This window comes from Mauremys mutica, chromosome 1 (assembly GCF_020497125.1).
Source record: "Mauremys mutica isolate MM-2020 ecotype Southern chromosome 1, ASM2049712v1, whole genome shotgun sequence".
Taxonomy (NCBI): Eukaryota; Metazoa; Chordata; order Testudines; family Geoemydidae; genus Mauremys; species Mauremys mutica.
In genome coordinates this window covers 109,750,789-109,772,095 of record NC_059072.1, presented here as the reverse complement: position 1 = coordinate 109,772,095, position 21,307 = coordinate 109,750,789, and the positions used below count along the sequence as shown (strand labels likewise).

Sequence of the window (21,307 nt, the reverse complement as noted above, 5' to 3'; positions counted from 1 at the left end):
ATAGCTACTACTACACAGACCTGGCCATAGTGAGCTGCTGCAAGAAAACACTGGTAGGAGCCATCCATGCTCAGGGGGAAGGCCAAAGCCCCATGGACAACCAAATGAGAGGGCATGCCACCCTTCAATATGTCCAGCTCAGACACCCCTCTTAAGAGAAGCTTTAAGTTTCTGCAGAGATCTAGCCCATGTCTGCAAAACTAAGAGGTCACCATCAGATGAAATGCCAACACTAGCATAGAATCATCTGAGCTGAGACATGAGTCTGGTTTATCCACCCTGCCCATTGTAGGATCAAAATATCCTTCAATCAGAGTCACCTGGCTGCCTAAGCCTGCCAGTTCAGCCCTGACAAGGTAATGCCCTTCTGAGCAGTCCTCAGTTCTGCTGGAGATGTTTGATAAGAGTGTGTGCCTAAATCCTTCATCTTTCTTATCCACATCCAGCACCATGCTGGCCCTTCTCTCATTCCACCCAAAATATCCATTCCTTTTCTCCACAGCAAATCTGGTCCTCCCCCACCCCCAATTATGAAAAACCAAAGTCTGCCTTTTTTGACCCTTTACTGTGCATCATCATGATGTGGCTGTTACATGTCATTCATTCTTGCCCTTTACTTTCTGTTATATGAAATGGCCACATGTGGGGAGCAGCTGGTGAGATGCAAATGACTGATAGGGTAGCAGAGATAAAAGGAATGAGAGGGGTCAGGAGATATGTTTTTCACTGAGCAACTCAGCTCTTCGGATATCTGAAAACACATTGCTTTGCTTTGAGGCACAGCAGTAAAGTTGGCTTAGTTATATTCCCAGAATTACACTTTTTAAAATGTGATCTTTATAAAAATATTTTTGGAGCACAAACACAGAAGCACGAATTGCAGTGCTATTGCAAAAATTGAAAAGGTTAGCCAGAAGTTTCCTACGCAACTTTTGACAAGTCATTTATAGTCTCTATTCTTCGCTTGCTTCAATGGCAGATAGTCACATATCGTTTTCAAAGCATGAGAACTTTCTAAATCCTTCACCACCACTTCCCTAGAAAACTCCTTGTGTATGAGCCAGGATAAAAATCTACTTATGTTCAAAATTCTGTGATGGTCTCTTGTGCTGACGCATGTCACCGTGCTTGTGCTGACACAACTGGTCAGGATTCTTTTTTTCTTAAACCATTAACATTTTCAGCAAAAAGATAAACTTTTTAATTTTTAAAAGTTTTCTTCAAAGTTTTGACATTCGAAACTCCACATGTGAAAGCACCATGATTTCTTGCAATTACAAGTTACACTAGGGATTGATATCAGCCATTTGGCTTGTCTTCACAACGGGGGTGTCAACTTACGTGAATAACGTAGCTGGAGTCCATGTAGTTTAGGTTGACTGACTCCAGTGTCTTCACTGTGCTCCATCAATGGGAGACGCTTTCCGGTCGACTTCCCTTACTCTTTTAGGAGAGCTGGAATACCAGGTCAGCCAGAGAGTGCTCTGCCATCAATTTAGTGGGTCTTCACTAGACCCACTAAATCGACACTCGCTGCATTGATTGTAGCAGCATCAGATCTCCCTGTAGTGAAGACCAGCCCATAGAATGGGACCTCAGGCAGAAGCTTGGCTATTGAGAGGCCATCACGTCTCCATTAATAAACCACACACAGAGTCAGAACTCAAACCCTGGTCCTACAGCGGCAAGAAACAAAATGTTTCTAGCACTTGTGCTATAGGAATATCTCTGTTAACCATCACCTGTGGAAGGTTCCGTATGTGCAATATGCCGCAACTGCACTCTCTCTCTCTCTCACACACACACACACACACACACACGCCCCCCACCTATCTCGAACCTGTTTTTCAGAAGTCTTCTGAAAACAAGGGACATGCTGTGCAATCTTACACTCATTGCAATCAACAGCAAAAATCAGTGGGAGCAGGACTGTACCCCTTTTATTATCCCATCAAGAATGTACAACTACTTGTATAATTGCAATGTATTTTTTCCCCCAAATATAGCTAGCAGGTGAATCTTTAAGGAGAACTAACTATGGAAAATTTGAAGAGGGCGCTAACCAGCTATTTTTGAGCTAAAGGGGAAAAGTAAACTCAAATCGAGGTAATTTTTGATGACTTGTTATTAAGAAAATAGGTTCACCAATTTCCTTCAAACTAGAATTTTTTAAATTTTATTTATTTATTGCCTTCAGAGACTGCACAGTATTTTTCAGGCCAAATAGATTTTCCATATTGAAGTTATAAGGATGTTAACAAAGAGCTTTATAATGGAAGCAGATTGCCACCTTAATTATGGAGGGGCCATGGGCGTCAGCTTATATGGGCTCTTGGAGCTAAAGCCCCAGGAATATTCATAATCAGGGGCTCTGCTCCACCAATATTTGGAGCTAGATTTTTCCCCCTCCCCGGAGCTTCCCTGCCTGAATGTAAAGAGAGCGCACAGCGCGTCTCTCTCTCTCTCTCTCTCTCTCTCTCCTTTGCTGCTGCTGCCGTAGCCTAAGGGCTGCAACATTAGCATAAGAGGAATGCTAACTGCTGCTGAAGCACTCAGGAGGGGGAGGGGAGTGGAGGGGGCCTCCCCTCCCCTCCCCTCTCCTGCCCCTACCTGGAGGAGACACAAACAGGCCAGGAGACAGACATCACTCACCTTAGCAGCTGTTGGGGCTTCCGTGAGTGTTTGACCCTATGATTTTTTATTATGTTTGAGTGTTTGACCCTATGATTCCCCCCCTGCCCCAGCCCCAGTCCCAGCCCCAGCCCCTACTCCTACCCCCAGTGAGGCACAGCAGGCTGCACAGGGGAGGCAGGAAGCCACATGTGAAGGCAATGCCCCCTCCCCCAGCACCCACCCGCCCCAGGAGGGATGGGAGAGGGAGGCTTCCTAGACCTGAGCAGCTGGGGCTTGGGTGAATTTTATGACACCCTGCTCCCCCGTCCCATAGCCAGCCACCACCCTGCCTACCCCACTTCTGCCCCATGCTGGGCAAGGGGCAGCCCCATCCACAGTGAAGTTATGGTGACGGGCAGCAACATGGAAGGCCACCTGTGCCCCCCCCCCAGTACCCATCATAGGGGAGGGGAGTGAGCTTTCTGGACCTGAGAGGGGCTCTAGGAGCATGTGCAGAGTGTGTGTGCCGTGGGGGGCAGGAGGGGTCCCTCCCCTGGAGCTTGCTGCTGCCAGTGGTGGTGATGGGGAGTCCTCTCTGGCCCTAGCCCTGGGGCAGCCTGTCTGCACCCCAAGTTCCTCATCCTCAGCCCTGCCTCACCCCAAAGCCTGCACCCCCAGCACCGAGCACACGCCTGTACACTGTGAACCCCTCATCCCCAGCCCCACCCCAGAACCCTCACCTGAGGGGAAAAACATGCAACTTAAATTTGGTGGTCAGTTTGGAGTATCATTGTATTTAGCACAATATTTGATTATTTTACACCCTTCAAAGTATGTAACTGGTCGTATACAGGTGTTTTCTCTGAATACTGTGTTCCTCAGTTTCCCCAATGCATTTCTTAAGGCTCTAGATGGTGGGATAAGGGGGTGTGATTGTTGTAAAGCCCTAGAGGGCCAGTGTGATGCCGTCTGCACAGAGAATGGCTGCAACCCTGCCTCCAGGCAACTGATGGCCTGGGCCACTCTCCTGCAAGGTGCCAACTGAAGGTGTTGGAAAACAAAGAGATCAGGTGGCCTCCTAATGCCTGGAAAAGAGACAAAGGCCAGAGGAGGGAGTGTCAGTGCCTGTGCAGACTTCCGGGAAGCGCATGGTGTGGAAGGGGATGCTGGGATGCTTTGGAACAACTCCATACAAAGCCAGTCAGGACTCTGGGGGAGCCTCCTCTCTGAGGATACTGTCTCCAGGGCAAGAAGCTTACACCTTCCTGGGTCTGACCTCGGAGCATTCAGCATGCCCTTCCACACCATGCACTTTCTGCAGCGAGTCTGCCCAGGCAGGTCCTGGGGCAACCAAAGGTCCCTGCACCCCAACTCCGCAGTCAGATGTGACTCTCAGCCAGACAGTAAAACAGAAGGTTTATTAGATGACAGGGATACAGTCTAAAACAGAGCTTGTAGGTACAGAAAACAGGACCCCTCAGTCAGGTCCATCTTGGGGGGTGGGGAGCCCAGACCCAAGTTCTGGGCCTCTCCCGATTTCCCCAGCCAGCTCCAAACTGACACTCCCTCATCTGGCCTTTGTGTCTCTTCCGGACAAGGAGGCCACCTGATCTCTTTGTCCCCAACACCATCAGTTGGCACTTTGCAGGGGAAACTGAGGCACCCACACAGTATTCAGAGAAAACATTAAGAACATTCCCACTTTGTCACAACAGGTGCAACAAAATTTAATACCGTATATTGAAGCAGGCAAGTGCTGCTTCTGACTTTCCACTTTTAATTGACCCTTGTAATCTTGTGGTGCTGACACATTGTAGCTTCATTTTATATCAGCTTACAGGGTGAGAGCGGGGGGGGAGGGGGGACCACCATTTTGGGCCCCACCAAAAATTATACGAACCTGCCGCCTATGGGAGGGGCTACATAATATTTTACAGTACTTTTAATGATACCTTTAAACATGTGTGGAATGGTTCTGATACTCATGGAGTGATCAAAGGAATTGCTGGCACCGTTCCTGAGATGTTGAAGATCCTCTTCTCACCATATCTGGCTGTGAAGTACATGTCAGCCACACAGGTGACACGGTTCCCAGGGAAATCAAACCGCACTCTCTCTCGACTGTGCTCACAGGTCCAATGCCAAGCCTGACCCCCAGTGAACAACCTCCCACCTTTCTTTACAAAGTGGATCAGGTCCCTCATCTGTGTATCATAGGCGTCTGTACAATAAACGCCAAGTGAGGACATGATAGCAGAGCAGGGCTGCATTCTAGTGCCAGACCTACGGAGAATCTCCATGAGAGACCTCAAGTTGTGTGGACCCCCCACCCGCACTGCTTGGGGGAGATACTGAGCCAGCTGACAGCATTTTGAAGGAACTGAGCCATCTAGGGCTTCCCCAGGTATCCCTTGTGAGCTACCACCACCCTTGTGAGCTACTACCACCTTGTGAGCGGCCCTTCCCATACTGTAAGGCAGCAATCAGGACCAGGGCCGGCTCTAACTTTTTTGCTGCCCCAAGCAAAAACAAACAAAACAAACAAAAACAGCACTGCTGCCCCCGCCCCCCCCCCGAGCGCCACGCCGCCCAAGGCCGCCCCCCCCCTCCTTCTGTCTAGAGTAGAGTCCATAATAAAAACGCATTCACACACAAGATCTGGTCCTCCTTTTCCAGGTGTGGCCTGTCTGTGCGACAGGCCAGGATACAATGCTATAAGCACAGATCACAGCCAACATGCCTCTTCGCTATCTGCAATGCCTACCCCACTATTGTCCCCTTGAATCCTGGACACTATGTATCAGGACCAGAGCCAGCACTAAAGGCAGACATATGCTGCACTGAGGCATAGGAATTCGAGGTAGGGTGACCAGATAGCAAATGTGAAAAATCGGGATGGGGTGGGGGGGGTAATAGGAGCCTATATTAAAAAAAGACCCAAAAATTGGGACTGTCCCTATAAAATTGGGACATCTGGTCACCCTAACTGAAGGACAGAGTGTTGTGTAGCTTACGTAAAACTCTAAATGAGCCATTAGTTCATATTTAAATATAGAATAGACCTTGCATGTACACATGCGTATATTTATTTCCCTCCTTCCTAGTCATATTATATATTTTTAGGAAGAACAGGAGTACTTGTGGCACCTTAGAGACTAACAAATGTGTTAGTCTCTAAGGTGCCACAAGTACTCCTGTTCTTTTTGCGGATACAGACTAACACGGCTGCTACTCTGAAACCTGCCATATATTCGGGGCAGGAACTAAAAGCTATTCTTTCTGTTCAACTTCTCTTTTGAATGCAGCTGACAAACCAAGAGTTCTTATGTGCCCATGTTTTTTCAAGTCACACCTGAATAGGAACTAGTATTTACCTAGTGATACAGCCAGTGCTTCAGTTAATCCCCACCAAAACTAATATCTTAATATTTTTACTACATCTAGCAGCGCATGAAATTGAAAACCTGCTAATCAGCAGTAAGTTTTTGCTATGCTTTCAAGTAATGTGGCTTACGCCCTGTAGATTCAGGAATAGTTACCAATCCCCTATTAAATCTTCCACAGCAAAGTCCTATCAGCACCGGCTAATTTTAAAAGCGATTGTCCAGTAGAGGAAGGGTAAAAGTATCCAAAAGCATCTAAACAACTTTGGAGCTTACACCCCGTTTTCAGAAGTGACTTCAGCTCCTACTTCATTTAAAGTCACATTTGAAAATGGGGTGCAAGCTCCAAAGTTACATAGATGTTTTGGAAATTTTTATCCTAAACGTAACAGGAAAATAACCTTGGTGAAAAACTGCATTGTTTAAAAGAGTGAGAGAAATGACTAGGCATTAAAACTGCAGCAAGCAGGTTTGGAGGAGAGAAAGCATAAGTAAGCCTGCAGTATTTCTTCAGATAAAATTCCTTGTCTGTCAGCTGGATTCAAAAGATGTTGTACGGAGAGAATAGCTTTCAATTCTGCTCTAAACTTGACAGTGTATCTAATATAATTAACAAGGGAGGAAATGGGTGTGTATGTGTATATATAAATACACACACATCCTGCACAGTCTTACATACAGACACCAAACCAAACCTTTCAACCAAGAACTTCCTATTTTCACAAACAGAAGAGGGTTCTCTCTCCCAACCTCCCGCTTGTATGTCAGCTTCCAATTCAGCACACTCGCTTCTTTTCTGGCCAAAAGTTGCTCACACGAATAATCCCATTGAATTCAATGAGAGTGGTAGGTGCTCAACATCTCTGAAGATCAGATCATTTGTGTGTCTTCCTTACCTTTCCTTTAGGTGTAACGTCACCAGCTAAAGTAGGGGAAATCTAGAGTTCTGAGCTCAGGTCCTGGCTAGTAAGGAAGAGAATAAATTATTTTCCAAGTAATTTGTTTAAAAAAACATATCAATCTGTTAATTTTTAGATCTATACAGTGTTCTATTATTCTGAGACTTAAAAAAAGTCACTCTTGTAAGGCCTTTGTCTTACAAACAAACACACACACTCTCAGCAAGCCACCTGGAACATTAAAAGGAACAGGTCCAGGATCCTGAATATTGAGCAGGAACCTTGAGTATCTAGGAGGACACTTCCACAGCTTCCAGTTGTTCCTATTTACTTTCTTTGGGAGAAAACAGCTATTTGGTTAGGGATTTCTAAGAAGTCTCTCACCATACTAGGTGTCTTGTTTCCTCAAACTGCAGCTACCGATAACAGCCAAGGCGGCATCTGAGCTCAGCACTGGCCAAGGAGAGCTGGCTTACCGCCTAGCTAGTGAAAGTATTCATAGGGACTTTTGTAAAGTCACGTGACTTTATGATCCAAGGAGCAGGTCATATGCTGAAGTGAAAGAAAAATTAGATCCCCTCCCAGTAGAAGTGATTAATACCAGGTCTCTTGCATCTGAAAATTTTGTGCAAAAAGGAGTGTAAGCTGCTGTTCTTTATGGACCCCTTGTCAGAATCACACGCTCTCCATGTCTGTTTTGGTATCTGGAAGCAAGCGATCTGACTTCAGAATCAATAAGCATCAATCTAAACTGGTCATTCAGAAATCTCTCTCAAATTTCTGAAGTTCAGTGGTATTTTGATATACGCAAAGCAACCATGTAACTTGTCTAAATTACTTTCATTGTAAGTAAAGGGAAAACAAGAAATCAAAACAGAAAAGTCAAGTCTCCAGGAGATTTCCGTGAGAGCGTGTGAACGGGGCATTTTTCTTTTATAACACAAAAATGGCAGCTGCCTCTACAGACAGGAGACTTCTAGTAGTGTCTGAGCACACAATATGGTCTACTCATGATTGTAGAGATAGTCTCCTATTGGGGGTTTTTCTTAATGCCCCAGAGTCATGTTACTGTGAGAATCTCAGCTTTTGTAGGGGAAATTTTTTTTCGAGCTTTTCTCCCTGACTGCAAGGGCTACAAACATGAATCTTAAAAACCACAAGGCAAATAAAGAGCCCTAAATGTATTGGGTTTTTTAAGCCAATCTCATAATTTTGAGAGGGTCTGACTCATGATTTTTTAAATATTTGGCATTGGTGGTACAGACAGCAGTCAGACAAAAGGCCTAGTTGTGTCTTACTCACACATCACTCTTTTCAGCTGTAGTAGTTTTTAATACTTGTTTTTAGTGGTGTGGGAGGGCTGCATGTATGGCATGGCTGGAAGCATCTGACAGGATGAGCATTTAGCATTGGGTGGGGTAATGAAGATGCACTATCAGAGACAAGAGGCATGCACAGAAAACACTCTGAAGATGCAAGTTTGATGCAAGAACACGAGTTCATGAATCTATTTAACTCAATCTTAAAACTAACAAAGCAAGAAACAGACTTCTCAATACAGAAACAAAAGCCTGTTAGCTAAATGAAGTGTCTTGATGCTATGTAGCTGCAGTAATTTCTTCCAACTAGTCATCCTCATCTTTAACATAGAGAAAGGGGGGAAACCTTGTATTTTAGAGACCTCTGGATCCTCTTCCTTCACAGATCCTTTCCTGCCAAGGTAATTCTTTCTTAGTCCCCTTCCCTCCCCTCTATAAAGTGTTTATGAGAGGAGAAAAACTCCGTGGTAAATGGAGCAGATCCACCCCATCCTTTCAACTTGAAGAATTAAAAAAAACAAACACAGCCATAGAGCTGCACCTCATATCCTGTTACAATTGCTGACAACTGATTCCCTCCAATTGCCAGACCAACCTTGCACCACCCAGCATGCCCAGAATGGCCACTGAAGTGGGAGGTCATGGGGGACAAGACCAGAAGTAGCAAGAGGTACACCACACTCTTGTTTTAGTTCCAGTTCCTCATTGGGTTAAGAACATAAGAAAGGCCGTACCGGGTCAGACCAAAGGTCCATCTAGCCCAGTATCTGTCTACTGACAATGGCCAATGCCAGGTGCCCCAGAGGGAGTGAACCTAACAGGCAATGATCAAGTGATCTCTCTCCTGTTGTTGAGGTTTACCTTCTACAGTGTTTTCATTTACATCATCTTCCCATGAATAGTCATGACTGGGAAGGGACATGGTGAGCAGCTTCCATGTCTGTGCTTTTCCCACCTTTTCGTGGCACCTTTACCCAGGAACAGCTGGTCATGATGCTTCTTCATTATCTGCACTTTTACTCCTATCAGACAAGGCCCTTAGTTTCAATAAGACGATCTAAGTGCAGTGTGTTAAGTACAGTGGTGATCCTGAACTGAATCTGATCAGCTGGTCTGTACTATTAATTGGGAATAGTGGATCTAAAAGTTCTGGGAGTGGTCAACAGAACAACAGCTGAGCATTGCCATGCTAAATATATACATTTAAACACACACATTTTGTTTGTACATTAATGCAGCTCTTTTGACTTCAGAAGAGCTGCACTAATTTAGACCAACAGAGAATTTGGCCCTAATAATGGCAATGCTAACCATGTAAGGAGAGATGTGTATTCACATATGTACACCTTTTGGGAGATGGATTTTTCATGCTAGAGTTGCCAAAGTGTTAGATTTACCATTAGAAGGAGACAGCTGAGATTGAGCATTAACACAGTCACTTTAGCTGTTTAAAGAAAATCAGGGTATGTGACAGATGCTGCCGTATTTATTGGGGATTTTTACCAGGCATATTTCACAAATTCCTCCCCATTTAAAAAGGAATAAATAAGAGTTCAGTTCAGGAATCACACTTTTCCATTAGTGACTGAGGAAATCCAGTCCCTGTAGGCAGAAATTCTGGTATAAACCGTTGGTGACTTTGGATGGCAATTATCACTGCCCCAGCTCACAATGCCGATCAGCTTATAATACCCATTTATTATACATATCAGTGGCCCTCCAGAATCTCCCTGTAAAAAGGAAAAAAAAGTTACTTGCTGCTACTAGAGTAAAAAGGTTTTTTTTAAATCAGCTCACAAATATTTAGATCAGCTGAATTACAAGGGTACTGTTTCAAACTCTGATCTTCAATGATATATTAGTAGTATTACCATAGTGCCCAGGATCCCATTATGTAGCTACATTTTTGCCACCAGTAGTAGCCTGGAAAGAAGTATTCATATCCCCCCTCCAGGTCCGTACCGAGCAAGCAGTTGCTCCAGCAGCTCCACCACAAATGTTGGTATTTTTAATATCCTGTCCCCAGTAGCTCACACAGGCCTCATTGGAAAGGAGAGGTATATTTGTCTGCTGCAGCCTGATGGAGTATTCATCCTCTAGTGAAAACAAAGGAATGCATGGAGACATGCCATTGAGGCAGGATGACAAGAGGTTACATATTTAAGACGTGTACTTTGTCAGTTATCCTTTAACCCCTTCAGCCATGCCAGGCATCTCTTGACACTACAATTTGGGGATTACTATTGCAGAAATTATTTCCATTTACACACAGTTTTAGAACCTTGCATCATTTCATATGCACATTCAACACATTGCATAGAATGAGATTCCATGTGTGTCTTCAGAGAAAAAGAATTCCCCTCCATTCACACAGCCAGGTATAATTCACTGCACCTGTGTCATCAGCAGGGTTTGAACCCTGGACCCCGAGAGCTAAAATTATAGCTGAGGGTCAGCTGAGCTAAAGCATGAATTAAGTCCGTTCGCTGGAAGCACTATATGGACCAGCCGTTGAATGGGGACAAAGCCCCATTCTCCTGTAGCTCAGTTACACATGCATGCAGTGAGCCAACAGAACACTGTGAGTATGTTGTTAAACCCTTGCCAGGAAAAAGTCAGTGGAAAACCTCCCACAAAAAAACAAAAAACTTTCCCGGTCCTCTTGTACTATCATTCAAGAGTAATTAGAGGTTTAACACCAGCTCCTCCACCCCCAAGTGGAGATCATCTAGCACAACCAACGTACCATTTGACAAGGGTCAAGGAGATCAGAGGTATCTAGATACCATGAGAGTTGTCTCACCACATTAAAGTTTGTTGTTACCCTTTCCCTACACTATGTTTTAACAGAGTGAGCTTTTTGGGACAGTCACTACACCTTTTCTGTTTGGAAAATGTGTTACACATTGGGGCAATATTGGAAACAAAAAGTGAATGGAGTTTAGAAGGCAACAAACAATTAAGCTCACACAAGGCTCTGGACTGTATAGGTTTTCTTTAGTATTAGAAAAGTAACATGTACTTACTACCCGGTTCTGTTGCTCCCCATCCTGCTGTTAAGCATCTTGCATCAATGCTTATTTCCTCATCTCTATCTGGTAAGCAAATTATTGCTATAGAGTCTCCTGAATAGAAAAGAATCAGGTCGGTATTTGGTATAGTTTCCCTTTTTTATTTAAGCCATCTCCAGTTTTTCTAACCCCCTTTCTCCTAGTCACTACTTCCCCCAAAACCAAACAACCGAGTATTCCATGAAACAAATCAGAGCACCATATGGGATCTAGTATTGTTTAGGTTTTCCCCACAGACTGTTTGAATGCCTGAGAGAACCATTTTAAAGAGTCACAATTACGTGAAAGACCCACATTTCATAATATTTAAGTCTCGGCCTAGTGACCATAACACAATATGGCTGATATCACTTTACTTTGGTCTGATAAAGAAGGTGGGAGGGAGGGAGACTTCTGAAACACTGACAGAGAAAACAAGTTGGAGACTTTTAATTAGGCTTCCTGCAGAACTCAAGCAAGTGCACACTCCTAAGTCAGTCACAATTAACCCTGTCATGCAAGCAAGACACAAAAAACCTTCACTAGTGGACCAATCTCCCCCTCGCTACACAGTGATTCAATGGATTGAGGGAAAGAGGTGTTTGATCTGCATTAGCAACAGCACACAAAGAGGGTGTACAGCGATGTCCATGGTTCACTCACTCAAAGTTCAATATTAGCGGGTACTAACTCAATTTACACCACGTTTCTATTCCTCCAATATGTTGTTGACCAAGCTGTAACATTAGTATTTTTTGGAACAAACACTCATGAATTAAATCTAAGTTTAACCATGAATGGATATTCTCTGACTGTCTCTATATACACAGCTAAGATGATATTTGGTAGAGTGGTAAAGAAACACACTATTCCTTTAAATTCTGAACGCGGCTAACTTGCTTTGTCAAACAAGATACCTTGTTCAAAGCAATATACTTCACTTCAAAAGAAAAAGGTATATGTGCCTGTCAGTGCCAGAGAGTTATACACACAAATCTTTATGCAGTGAGAAAAAGGAAGGGCCTTATAATGGAAATTATGTACCTACTCTTGGTTCTTCTAAATTTAGTATTTTAAATACTATTTTAAATACGGGAGTCTTTCCACTGACTTCCCTGGGCTTTGGATCAGGCTCCCCATGAACTTATCCAGATAGTAGTGGTGTCCTAATGACTACTGAAGAGAACAGAGTTATATTATTACATATATTTATCAGACAGCATGTCTTGGATCAGAACCTTTTCAATGGAGCATGCCAATCCCACACCATATACTGAGACACAGCTAGAGGAGTTGTACAAAAACTGGACTCCAGATAGTACCTAGTTTGATGGGTTTCTCCAGTTCCAAGAGAGAGAGATCATTGCTGGAAGGAAATCCACTGAAGTTATAGTGCGTGTGCACAGCTTTCACAAGGACAGGGTTGTTGCCTTTTATGTCTGGCAACAAATAGGTTTTTCCCAGAACTATCCTGTCTGTCTGAGCACTGGGCAAGGAAAAACAGAACACACATTTTCAGTTCAATTAAGAAAACAAAACCTCCATATACAAAACTGGCATAAAATTCTACTTAAGATGATAGGTGAGATTTTCAAAAGCACCTGTATGACTTTTAAGCATAAATCTGATTGGTTTTAAATGGAACTTCTGCTACTAAGTCACACAGATGCTTTTGAAAATTCTACCCAAAACAATCAGAAGTTACCATATTGTAAAACAATGGAGAGATCAACCTTCAGTTTCCAAAATGCACTACTGTTCATGTGTACTTTTAAGCAAGGCAGTCCAGTATTCTCGAAACTCAATTTTAGTGACACTAAATGGGCCATCTTGATTATCACTACAAAAGTTTTTTTTCTCCTGCTGATAATTGCTTATCTTAATTAGCCTCTTACAGTTGGTATGGCTACTTCCACCTTTTCATGTTCTGTATGTATATATATCTCCTCACTATATGTTTCATACTATGCATCTGAAGAAGTGGGCCATAGCCCACGAAAGCTTATGCTCAAATAAATTTGTTAGTCTCTAAGGTGCCACAAGTACTCCTGTTCTTTTTGCGGATACAAACTAAACGGCTGCTACTCTGAAATTAATCACTAGAGGAGGAACTGGATTCTAGTTTTGCTGAAGTTTACATTGACACAAATATTCAGGCCACACAACAAGTGCCAACTTAGTGACTATGTTAGCATCTAAGTGCCAATCCTTTCCAAGAATCATTCTGCATCTCTATCTGTTACGGAGCCGTGTCAGACAATTCAGCGCAATGCTTTTGTATGAAATTCTGGCACAACTGCCACAATCTCACCACCACTGAATAGTGAAGAGATACCAGGGCATACATCAAGTTAAGTTAACCCTCATATGTAGTATAATAATTAACTCTTTGGCTTGGGCTGGCAAAGGCACCACACTAGGCTAGCCATACTATTGTATGTGTAGAAGCAAACCTGTGTAGAGACCTATTAGTGCCAGTAGAAGTTATTTTAGGAGGATATTTTCACTGATGAGGGGGTGGAGGTGGGGTGATTACACTGGTCACCCAGTAACCAAGATGAATTAAACCTTAGTATCCACCAAGTGCCCTGATGGAAGATCCCTGGAAATTGTACGTTTTGAGGAGAAGGAGGAATGTGTGTCTGTCTGTGGTTTTTCAAAAGGGCTGTAGCAGCAGGGAGGAGGAGGTGGTAAATACACCCTTCTGGGACAGTTGTGAAGCAAGAAGTAGTATGAAGTGGTTTTGCTTGCCAGGAAGCAACAATGATTTAAAGGCTGCCAAAGTCTGCAGGCTAGCATGCGCCACTGTGGTGGTGTTGGAAGGGTTAACAACATTGCCCACCTGAAGTTACAGTGTCCAGCTGTTAGGACCCACTTCTCAGCAATCAGAGAGCCTCCGCAGAAGTGCTCATTCTCGTACTGTAGACTGATCAGCCAGGGCCAGGACATTTGAGGTGCTGGGCTGCCACCAACCACCCTTGGCTTGCCTGAGTCTTCTCTGACTGCTTTCACATTCATCTCGGACTTGTCCACTGGGAATGGATCCACCACTGGAACGCCACATTTGTCTGGAATCGGTTTCATTTTGTTAGTAATATTTTACTGGTCATAGCTTGACAAAGCTAAACATGCATACAAATCCAGACAGTGAAATATCAGACATTTGCTCAAACAGAAGAAATACCCTATCAAGAGTTCCAGGATCCCCAAGTACATCTGGTAGGATTAAGGAGGGGAGAGCCTGAAAAACTGGGTGGTGAATCTGCTTCCCACACCATTAATTTTCCAATAGATGTTTACTGTGGGAGGGGCTGGTGTGAGAGAGAAGAGATAGTTGAAACCTTAAATGAACAATATTTACTTTCCTCAGAAGCTGTTAACTTAGCAGGTGGACCTGTGAGAAATTGAAGGGAAAGACAGTCAGTTAAAAAATTCCTTGTCAAGCTGTTTTCATTGGCAGTGCAAGTGTAGTGGAGGAAATTATCAAGAACAGTAACGGACAAGGTGCATTAGAGCCTCTTTTTGGATCTCTGTGGAAGATATTCTGGAACATTCCACAGGTCAGTAGTGCTGGAACCATTTTTATAGAGGAGGTGCTGAAAGCCATTGAACAAAACTGTAAACCCTGTATATGATGGAAACCAGCACCCCTAGTTCCAGCACCTGGGTCACAGTGCCTTGTGTCACACAGCCTTGTGACAGACACCTCTGGCCTGCGTCCAGAGCCACAGGAGACAACACATCCTTTTAGTAAGAATTGTTGGATGAGTTCTCATCAAAGAGACATGAGCAGACATGGAAGAATTTATTGGTTTCCTGTGGGTGCAATCAGCATCTAGAGAACCATTCTTTCAGTTAAGCCTTTGGTGCGGTGGTCAGAACCATACAAAAGTCCAATTAGGTATGTTAACTGCATTCTCCCTCCACTAAGGTATGATCTAGTGTTCTGCCTCGTACATTAATTCAGTAAGAATATTGCTATTTGATCCACTCATGACTGGAATTATGCAGAGGCCTGAAAATCAACACCCCAGTAACATACCTCTAGTACAATTAACAACCAAGTCCATAGCTGAGAATGAAAACTGGCCATCATGGCATCCTCAGCTAAGTGTAGGATGATTCCTTTAGGAGACAGGTCACCTCAGCAGACTTGTATACATTCAAGTTTCCCTTCCTTGAGACCTCTACTACTATTTAGGCACAAGAAGGCTATTTGGACTGGAAGAGAGAAAGACTTACAGCATTACTTACATTTGCTTTCAAGTTCTATGCCACTCCTACTCTTCTGTGCTGGCCACTGATTCACCTCTTCAAACAGAATTTTAAAGCCTTTGTTCCCCACAGACCTGTCCGTCTTGAAATGTAGAGTCAGGTAGCTGCTGCTTGATAACAGGCTGAGAGACTTTTTTTGGCCACATAAACTAGCTGCAAATTACGAAGAGGTGAGCACTTACAGAGTGACAAAGCAATTTTGTTTGTCAAATTGTGCTAAACTTATTCTTAGGGTAGCCACATTTTTGAAGATAAAATAAAACCCAGGCCAATTAGATGTGTCAAAACATTATAATGACAATGCCCCTGGGGCAGGGGTTCACTTACAGCTCTTTTGCTAGCTTTGCTAGGATCTTAAATGATTTGCCCAAAGTCACTCAATGTCTGAGTGCTCTGGGCTAAGCCTACTGCTACAGTATGTGGGGATAATACTTTAAGTACAGGAGTATTTTAATATCCTTCCTGAAGAGGGTGAAAATATTTTTCTCCTACCAAGAATATTCAGTTGTGAGATGCTCTGGGCCATTTGTTAGTAAACTGTCTGAGGAAAGGCTTTGATAAAGTCCTCCATGTAGTTGTGTTTCATAAGACACAGTACTCCCTTAATTATCAAACTAACAGCTTCAGCCTTTAAAGGTCCTCTGTCAAAGCCACAGAATTAAAAAAAGAGCCATACTCAAGAAAAGGAGACACACACATTCGAAAGCAATCCTACTCTGTTTATACCCAAACAGTAAGACTACCATCACTATTCAAAACAAAGGAGTAGTATCTGTCCATGAACTGCATATTAGATCAGATGCACAAATAGAATATAGTGCAGCAAGTCATAAGATACAAAAGACTGAGCAAAGGAACAGTGGAAAGAGAGAGTATGAGACACCAGCTCCCTCTTACTGTTACCCCCGCCCCAAATAGTTCAAGAGAGAAGTCCCTGAGTTTAAATTTCTTCAGAGTCCATCCCAGTCCACACCCAATAGGAATTGTAGAACAATTCTGGAAGCACTCATTACCTTTGGAAAACCTACAGTAACTCAGATTTCCCTCTCCCTCACCTTGTTTAGTTCCCCACATAGAGAGATTGTCCCCACATCATATGTTGGCCAACTTCCCTGAGACAAGGCAGGAGGGAGAGAGTGAGAGAGATCAACCTACCAAGCAGCCCTGAAGAGTGATTTGGGCCATCATAGATGTTCAAAGAGTCCCAAATGCAGCCTCTTGCATTCTCTGTTACCAAGTCTCTGATCACAGCTTTCAACCTATTTCCTGAAGTGGAATAAACTGTCCAGGTGCAGTTCAGCATGTTGGGATAAGTGTTGGGGTAATTAGGAGATGTTATCTCAGCAGCTCCAACTGGAATTAGATCCAAGACTGGACACCCTTAAAGAGAAAAATGAGAGTTTCAGTGGTTAAGATTTTGCCCTGACAGAAATCTGTCTTCTCTAACATCCATTAAAACTGTCTGAAAATGCTAGAGCTGTACAAACAACTGACTGGGTTTTTTTTGGATCACTGGCATAACTGGGAGATGTGAAGATAAAAAAATATTAGTCAAAGGAAGCATTTTGTTAGACCCAAAAGGAAAAACATTTTCTTTGAGTTTGGCATATCAAAAGCAAAAATTGAACCAAAATTCAAAATGAAGTCATTTTCAATGTCGAAACAAAATGCTTTGATTTTTTTCATTTCTCTCCCTCCCCCACCTCGACTGAAACAATTCAGTTAATTCTATACACATTTACAAAAGGGCTCAGTCAACCTGAATCTGCCTTTTGTGGGGGGTGGGGTGGGCTGGAGAGGGAAGTGTGTGAAAAAAAAGAAAAGTTTCATCCAAAAATTTCCACCCAGCTTTGGAAAAATCCTGATCCCCTATGATTTTCTAACAACAAAAGCATGCAGACCCATGAGTGGAATTTAAATTCTATTGGTTTCTGCTTGAACAAAGCTCCTGTTGATACTAAGATCTACCTGCACAGCAAACATAGTTCTCCACACAGCTTGATACAGTGCCCTTAACAGGTATATTTAATATAGAAGAGCTGTTCTAGAAGAAGGAAAAGGGAGCCATCATTTGGGAAGTGTGTTGAACTCTGGAAGAGCCAAAGGCCAAGCTATCTGAGAACCTACGACCAGTACAATTCAGCCATAAGAGTAACATTTCTAATTAGACAGATTCATACCTGGAAAAACATCCCTGGGCTAAGCCCATTGAAACCAATGGATGTATTTCCTCAGTTTTATTTAGTAGAGTAGAGCAGGCTGCAGGGTTGGAATTTACTTATTTTTTAAATAAATTTTACTCTTTATTTATTCCAGGCTTCTCCAAAGTCCTTTTGCTTGTACATTTCATTTATGTAGGTTGTGAAAGGAGAGTCACTTTCAGTTATTTCACCACTAACAATTTGGCATCACATACATTTAGATTAAGACTAAGGTGGGCATGGGGCTGATAGTGCACGCAGGGTACATTTGGTGGGGCAGTGAGGGAGGGAGAACTGCAGGCTATTGGGAATGACATAGGGAAGGGTCTGGAAAAACAGGATGTCACACTAGGGTTCACATTTTCAAGCTTTAAAAAAAAAGTGTGTTCCTTCTCCCAGATGTGTCACATATGGCATGACAGACTAGTCATTTTAGCTACAACTCCAGGATGCACGGACAAAGGGGGAAATGCAAATAGAGTTCCTTTCCCATCACTCAAAATCTGAGGGAGTTGAGGCTGACTTTGAGATTAGCTAAGAATTCCTTTATGTTCCAGCTACCAACGCACTTCTCTGGCCCTGACTTCTCCAAATAAAATCCAGGAGACATTTAGAAAAGCTATTTATGGTTTGCGTCTCCCCTCCCCGCATGGCTGGTAGAAAGAGCTAGAACTGATCTTACCTTTTTCAGCAGTTTTCAATTTTCCTAATGCAAAACCTAAAATGAGAGAGTTACCATACTTATCATTAATGGTTAAACTCACCATACAAATAAACTAGGGATTCTGAATGCCTCAATGGGTAGACACGAACTCTTGAGCGATTAGGCATTAAGAACCATACTCTGACACAGGGACAGGTAGTTTCCCCTATATTTACAGTAAGGTCTGTATGGTCTCCAAATATGTAATATTCAAAAAAACCTGAAGTTTTAAAGATATGATTGTGTTTTGTTAATTTACAAGGATAAACTCATTTACCAGAACTGACAGTATATTTATATTGGATAGACCATTTACATGAACAAAATGTTCTGCTTGTTTTGTTATGTGGCATAACAAATGCGAAGGGGTGGGTGGTGGTGGGGACTGATGAATTAGGTTGTTGTGGTCACAAAGTGATTTGCTTTCATGAAAAACAGAAGTAGTATCCTAAGGGACAAAGTGGTAATTTTTCACATCTATGATGTCTTTGATCCCAGGGTATGACAGTATGACTTCGTAGTATGACAGTAGCACCCACTGTGTGCTAGGTGTTATCCTCACAAAGATGAGGGTCCCTGCCCCAAAGGGTTTCCAATCCAGGGCTACAAGAGAAAGGTGATGAGTGATAAAGAAAAAAAATCAATTTTTTTAATCTATCATTTTTTAAAAACTAACCAACCTTAACGGCTGTATGAGTTAGCTGGTTTCTTGTAGGTGCAGCAGAAGTGAGTCTTGGGGGTGCGGGGAGGCGTCTGAAGGACGGAAAGCTATGAACTTGTATACTAGCTCAGGGAGGGAGTTCAGTGCATAAGGAGAGAGGGAAAGGAAAAGAATAGTCGTGAAAGAAGTCAACAAGTAGGGATGGTGATAGGGGTTAGTAGTTTACGCAGAGCAGAATGGGTGGGGTCACTGGAAGATACAGTACATTGGTTAGGCTGTTAATTAGTGACCTTCATTTCACAGATGGGAAAAGAAGATGCAGAAGTTTGGTGAATTGCTTCAATACCTAGTAAATAGTAGAGACTGGGTTAGAACCAGATTTCTGACGCTCAATAAGCCTCCTCTCTGGAATGGATTGGTTGGGAGACCCTCTCTCATAGTGCTTTACATCTTCCAGATATTGGCTGAACATTTATTAAAGCTTCTTCTTTAAGTTGGTTTTCTTTTTATAAATGGTCATGAGACTTTGATATGTATTTTTCTCTTACATTTTGCATAACCTTTCTCTATACTCCACTCCCACTCCTCCACTCCAAACCGAATCTGTAACCAACTTACCAGATTGTAGATCATGGAAAGAGTAGGTCAGAACAAACCCTTTTGTAACCACTTCAGCACTGGACATGAAGGTCAGCGTCACCACTGGACCATCAGACTTTAAAGGATAGAGTGAAATTTCCCCACAGAAGTTACCTGCCAGGTAGTAGGATTCCAGGTTGATAACCATGAAAGGCACAATGCTAGGCTATTGTATTTTACCCAGACCTGTTATACCGCACCTCAGAAAAATGAAGCCTTAAACTGTACCTGTATAAATCCTTCATGTATCAGCGAGAAATGAAACCTCAGTCTGTTGAGCCACCTTGAGTTCATTCTACTCTGATTAACAGACTGAGGGGCGTGTCTACACTTACAGAGCTGCAGCTGCACTGGTGCAGCTTTAGTGGAGACACTACCTACGCCGATGGGAGACCTCCGGTTGACATAGGTACTCCACCTCCCTGAGAAGCGGTAGCTATGTCAACGGGAAAAGCCCACATTCCTGAGTGATGCAGTTACATTGATCTACATTTGTAGTGTAGACTGGTGCTAAGATAGAGCAGAATTTCAAAAGGTTATTGTACACACTTCTTATAAACAAAACAGTGTCCTTCTCACAACAGAGAAAGTGCAGTTTGACTAAAACAAACCAAAATCAAAGAGGTAAAAACACACTTGCTGTAACCATTAAAAGCATTAGGGTGTGGTGGTTGGGTTGGGGGAAGAGAATGCTTTCAGACCAACATCTCTGATGGCTGAAAGTTAACCAATCCACATAGAGGTCATATGCTATGGCACTAATGAGATTTTAGTTACTTTTCTATTTAACTGTTTAGATTGTTAGGGTTGCACACAAGGGAGGGAATAGTCTCTTTTTAAGTTATTTTGTTGTTTCACAGTTTTCATAAGACACATTTTTATGTGGAGACCAATGGATTGATCACAGGGCATCACGTTCATTGGAGAATGAGCCACTTCAGTGCCCTGTAGGCCAGAACTGTTTGAGACAATGTATAAAATTAGTAGAAATTCCTTGAGGGCCCCATAATAGTATCTGCTGCAATTTATTTCCAGTTCAACTGTCACTTGCTTACTGTCATGCACAGCAGTGTTGAGAGAAGCATCATAGGAAGCACTCCACATGCTAAAGTGCATTTGTTCCTAAGATACTGAATGGCCAATTTGGTGACTGACATCTGCCTTTAAGGCAAATTTATCATGAACAGTGAAACAAACAACCAAACCCATCTCTACAATAGATCAACAGAAATGGTCCTAGAAATGGAAATGATGACGAACTAGCTAGAAGACACTCCCCTAAAGTCAGTATAAATAGAAACAAAGTTGGAATTCCTCTTTTCATGTGGCAAATTGCCCAATGGTCTGCTAAGAAAACTGGAAGAGTTTCCCTCTTCCTCTTCCACTCCCAGCAGAACCACAAGCAAATCTCTCACCTATCAGCTCCTTGCTTGGCTCAAATCCTTCATACACCATCAGTTGTCCATGGCAATCAGACAGAGTCTTTTCAGTCCAGAAGGCCAGGAAATCAAGCCGAATAATGGATTTTAACGGGGCTACAATTCGCCAGTGGCAGCTGCAGGGC

At 43.0% G+C, this 21,307-nt stretch overlaps 1 protein-coding gene across 7 annotated transcripts in view; it reads right to left on the bottom strand.

Annotated features, from left to right (window-relative positions):
• Window positions 1–9,672: 9,672 nt before the first annotated feature.
• Window positions 9,673–21,307, bottom strand: part of OVCH1 (ovochymase 1) — a 53,410-nt gene continuing 41,775 nt past the window's right edge. For 3 of the 7 annotated variants that reach the window (XM_045002125.1, XM_045002126.1, XM_045002129.1), the window contains 11 exons: window positions 21,159–21,298; window positions 19,723–19,857; window positions 18,423–18,458; window positions 16,695–16,919; window positions 15,519–15,692; window positions 14,626–14,658; window positions 14,107–14,332; window positions 12,587–12,750; window positions 11,241–11,339; window positions 10,177–10,310; window positions 9,673–9,944 (listed from right to left, as the gene is read on the bottom strand). In XM_045002125.1, the coding sequence (XP_044858060.1) occupies window positions 9,780–9,944; window positions 10,177–10,310; window positions 11,241–11,339; window positions 12,587–12,750; window positions 14,107–14,332; window positions 14,626–14,658; window positions 15,519–15,692; window positions 16,695–16,919; window positions 18,423–18,458; window positions 19,723–19,857; window positions 21,159–21,298 (1,531 nt within the window). In that variant the 3' untranslated portion in view covers window positions 9,673–9,779. Of the gene's footprint in view, window positions 9,945–10,176; window positions 10,311–11,240; window positions 11,340–12,586; window positions 12,751–14,106; window positions 14,333–14,625; window positions 14,659–15,518; window positions 15,693–16,694; window positions 16,920–18,422; window positions 18,459–19,722; window positions 19,858–21,158; window positions 21,299–21,307 lie in introns of those variants that run through there. The other 4 variants (XM_045002128.1, XM_045002130.1, XM_045002127.1 and 1 more) reach the window with 4 other exon arrangements.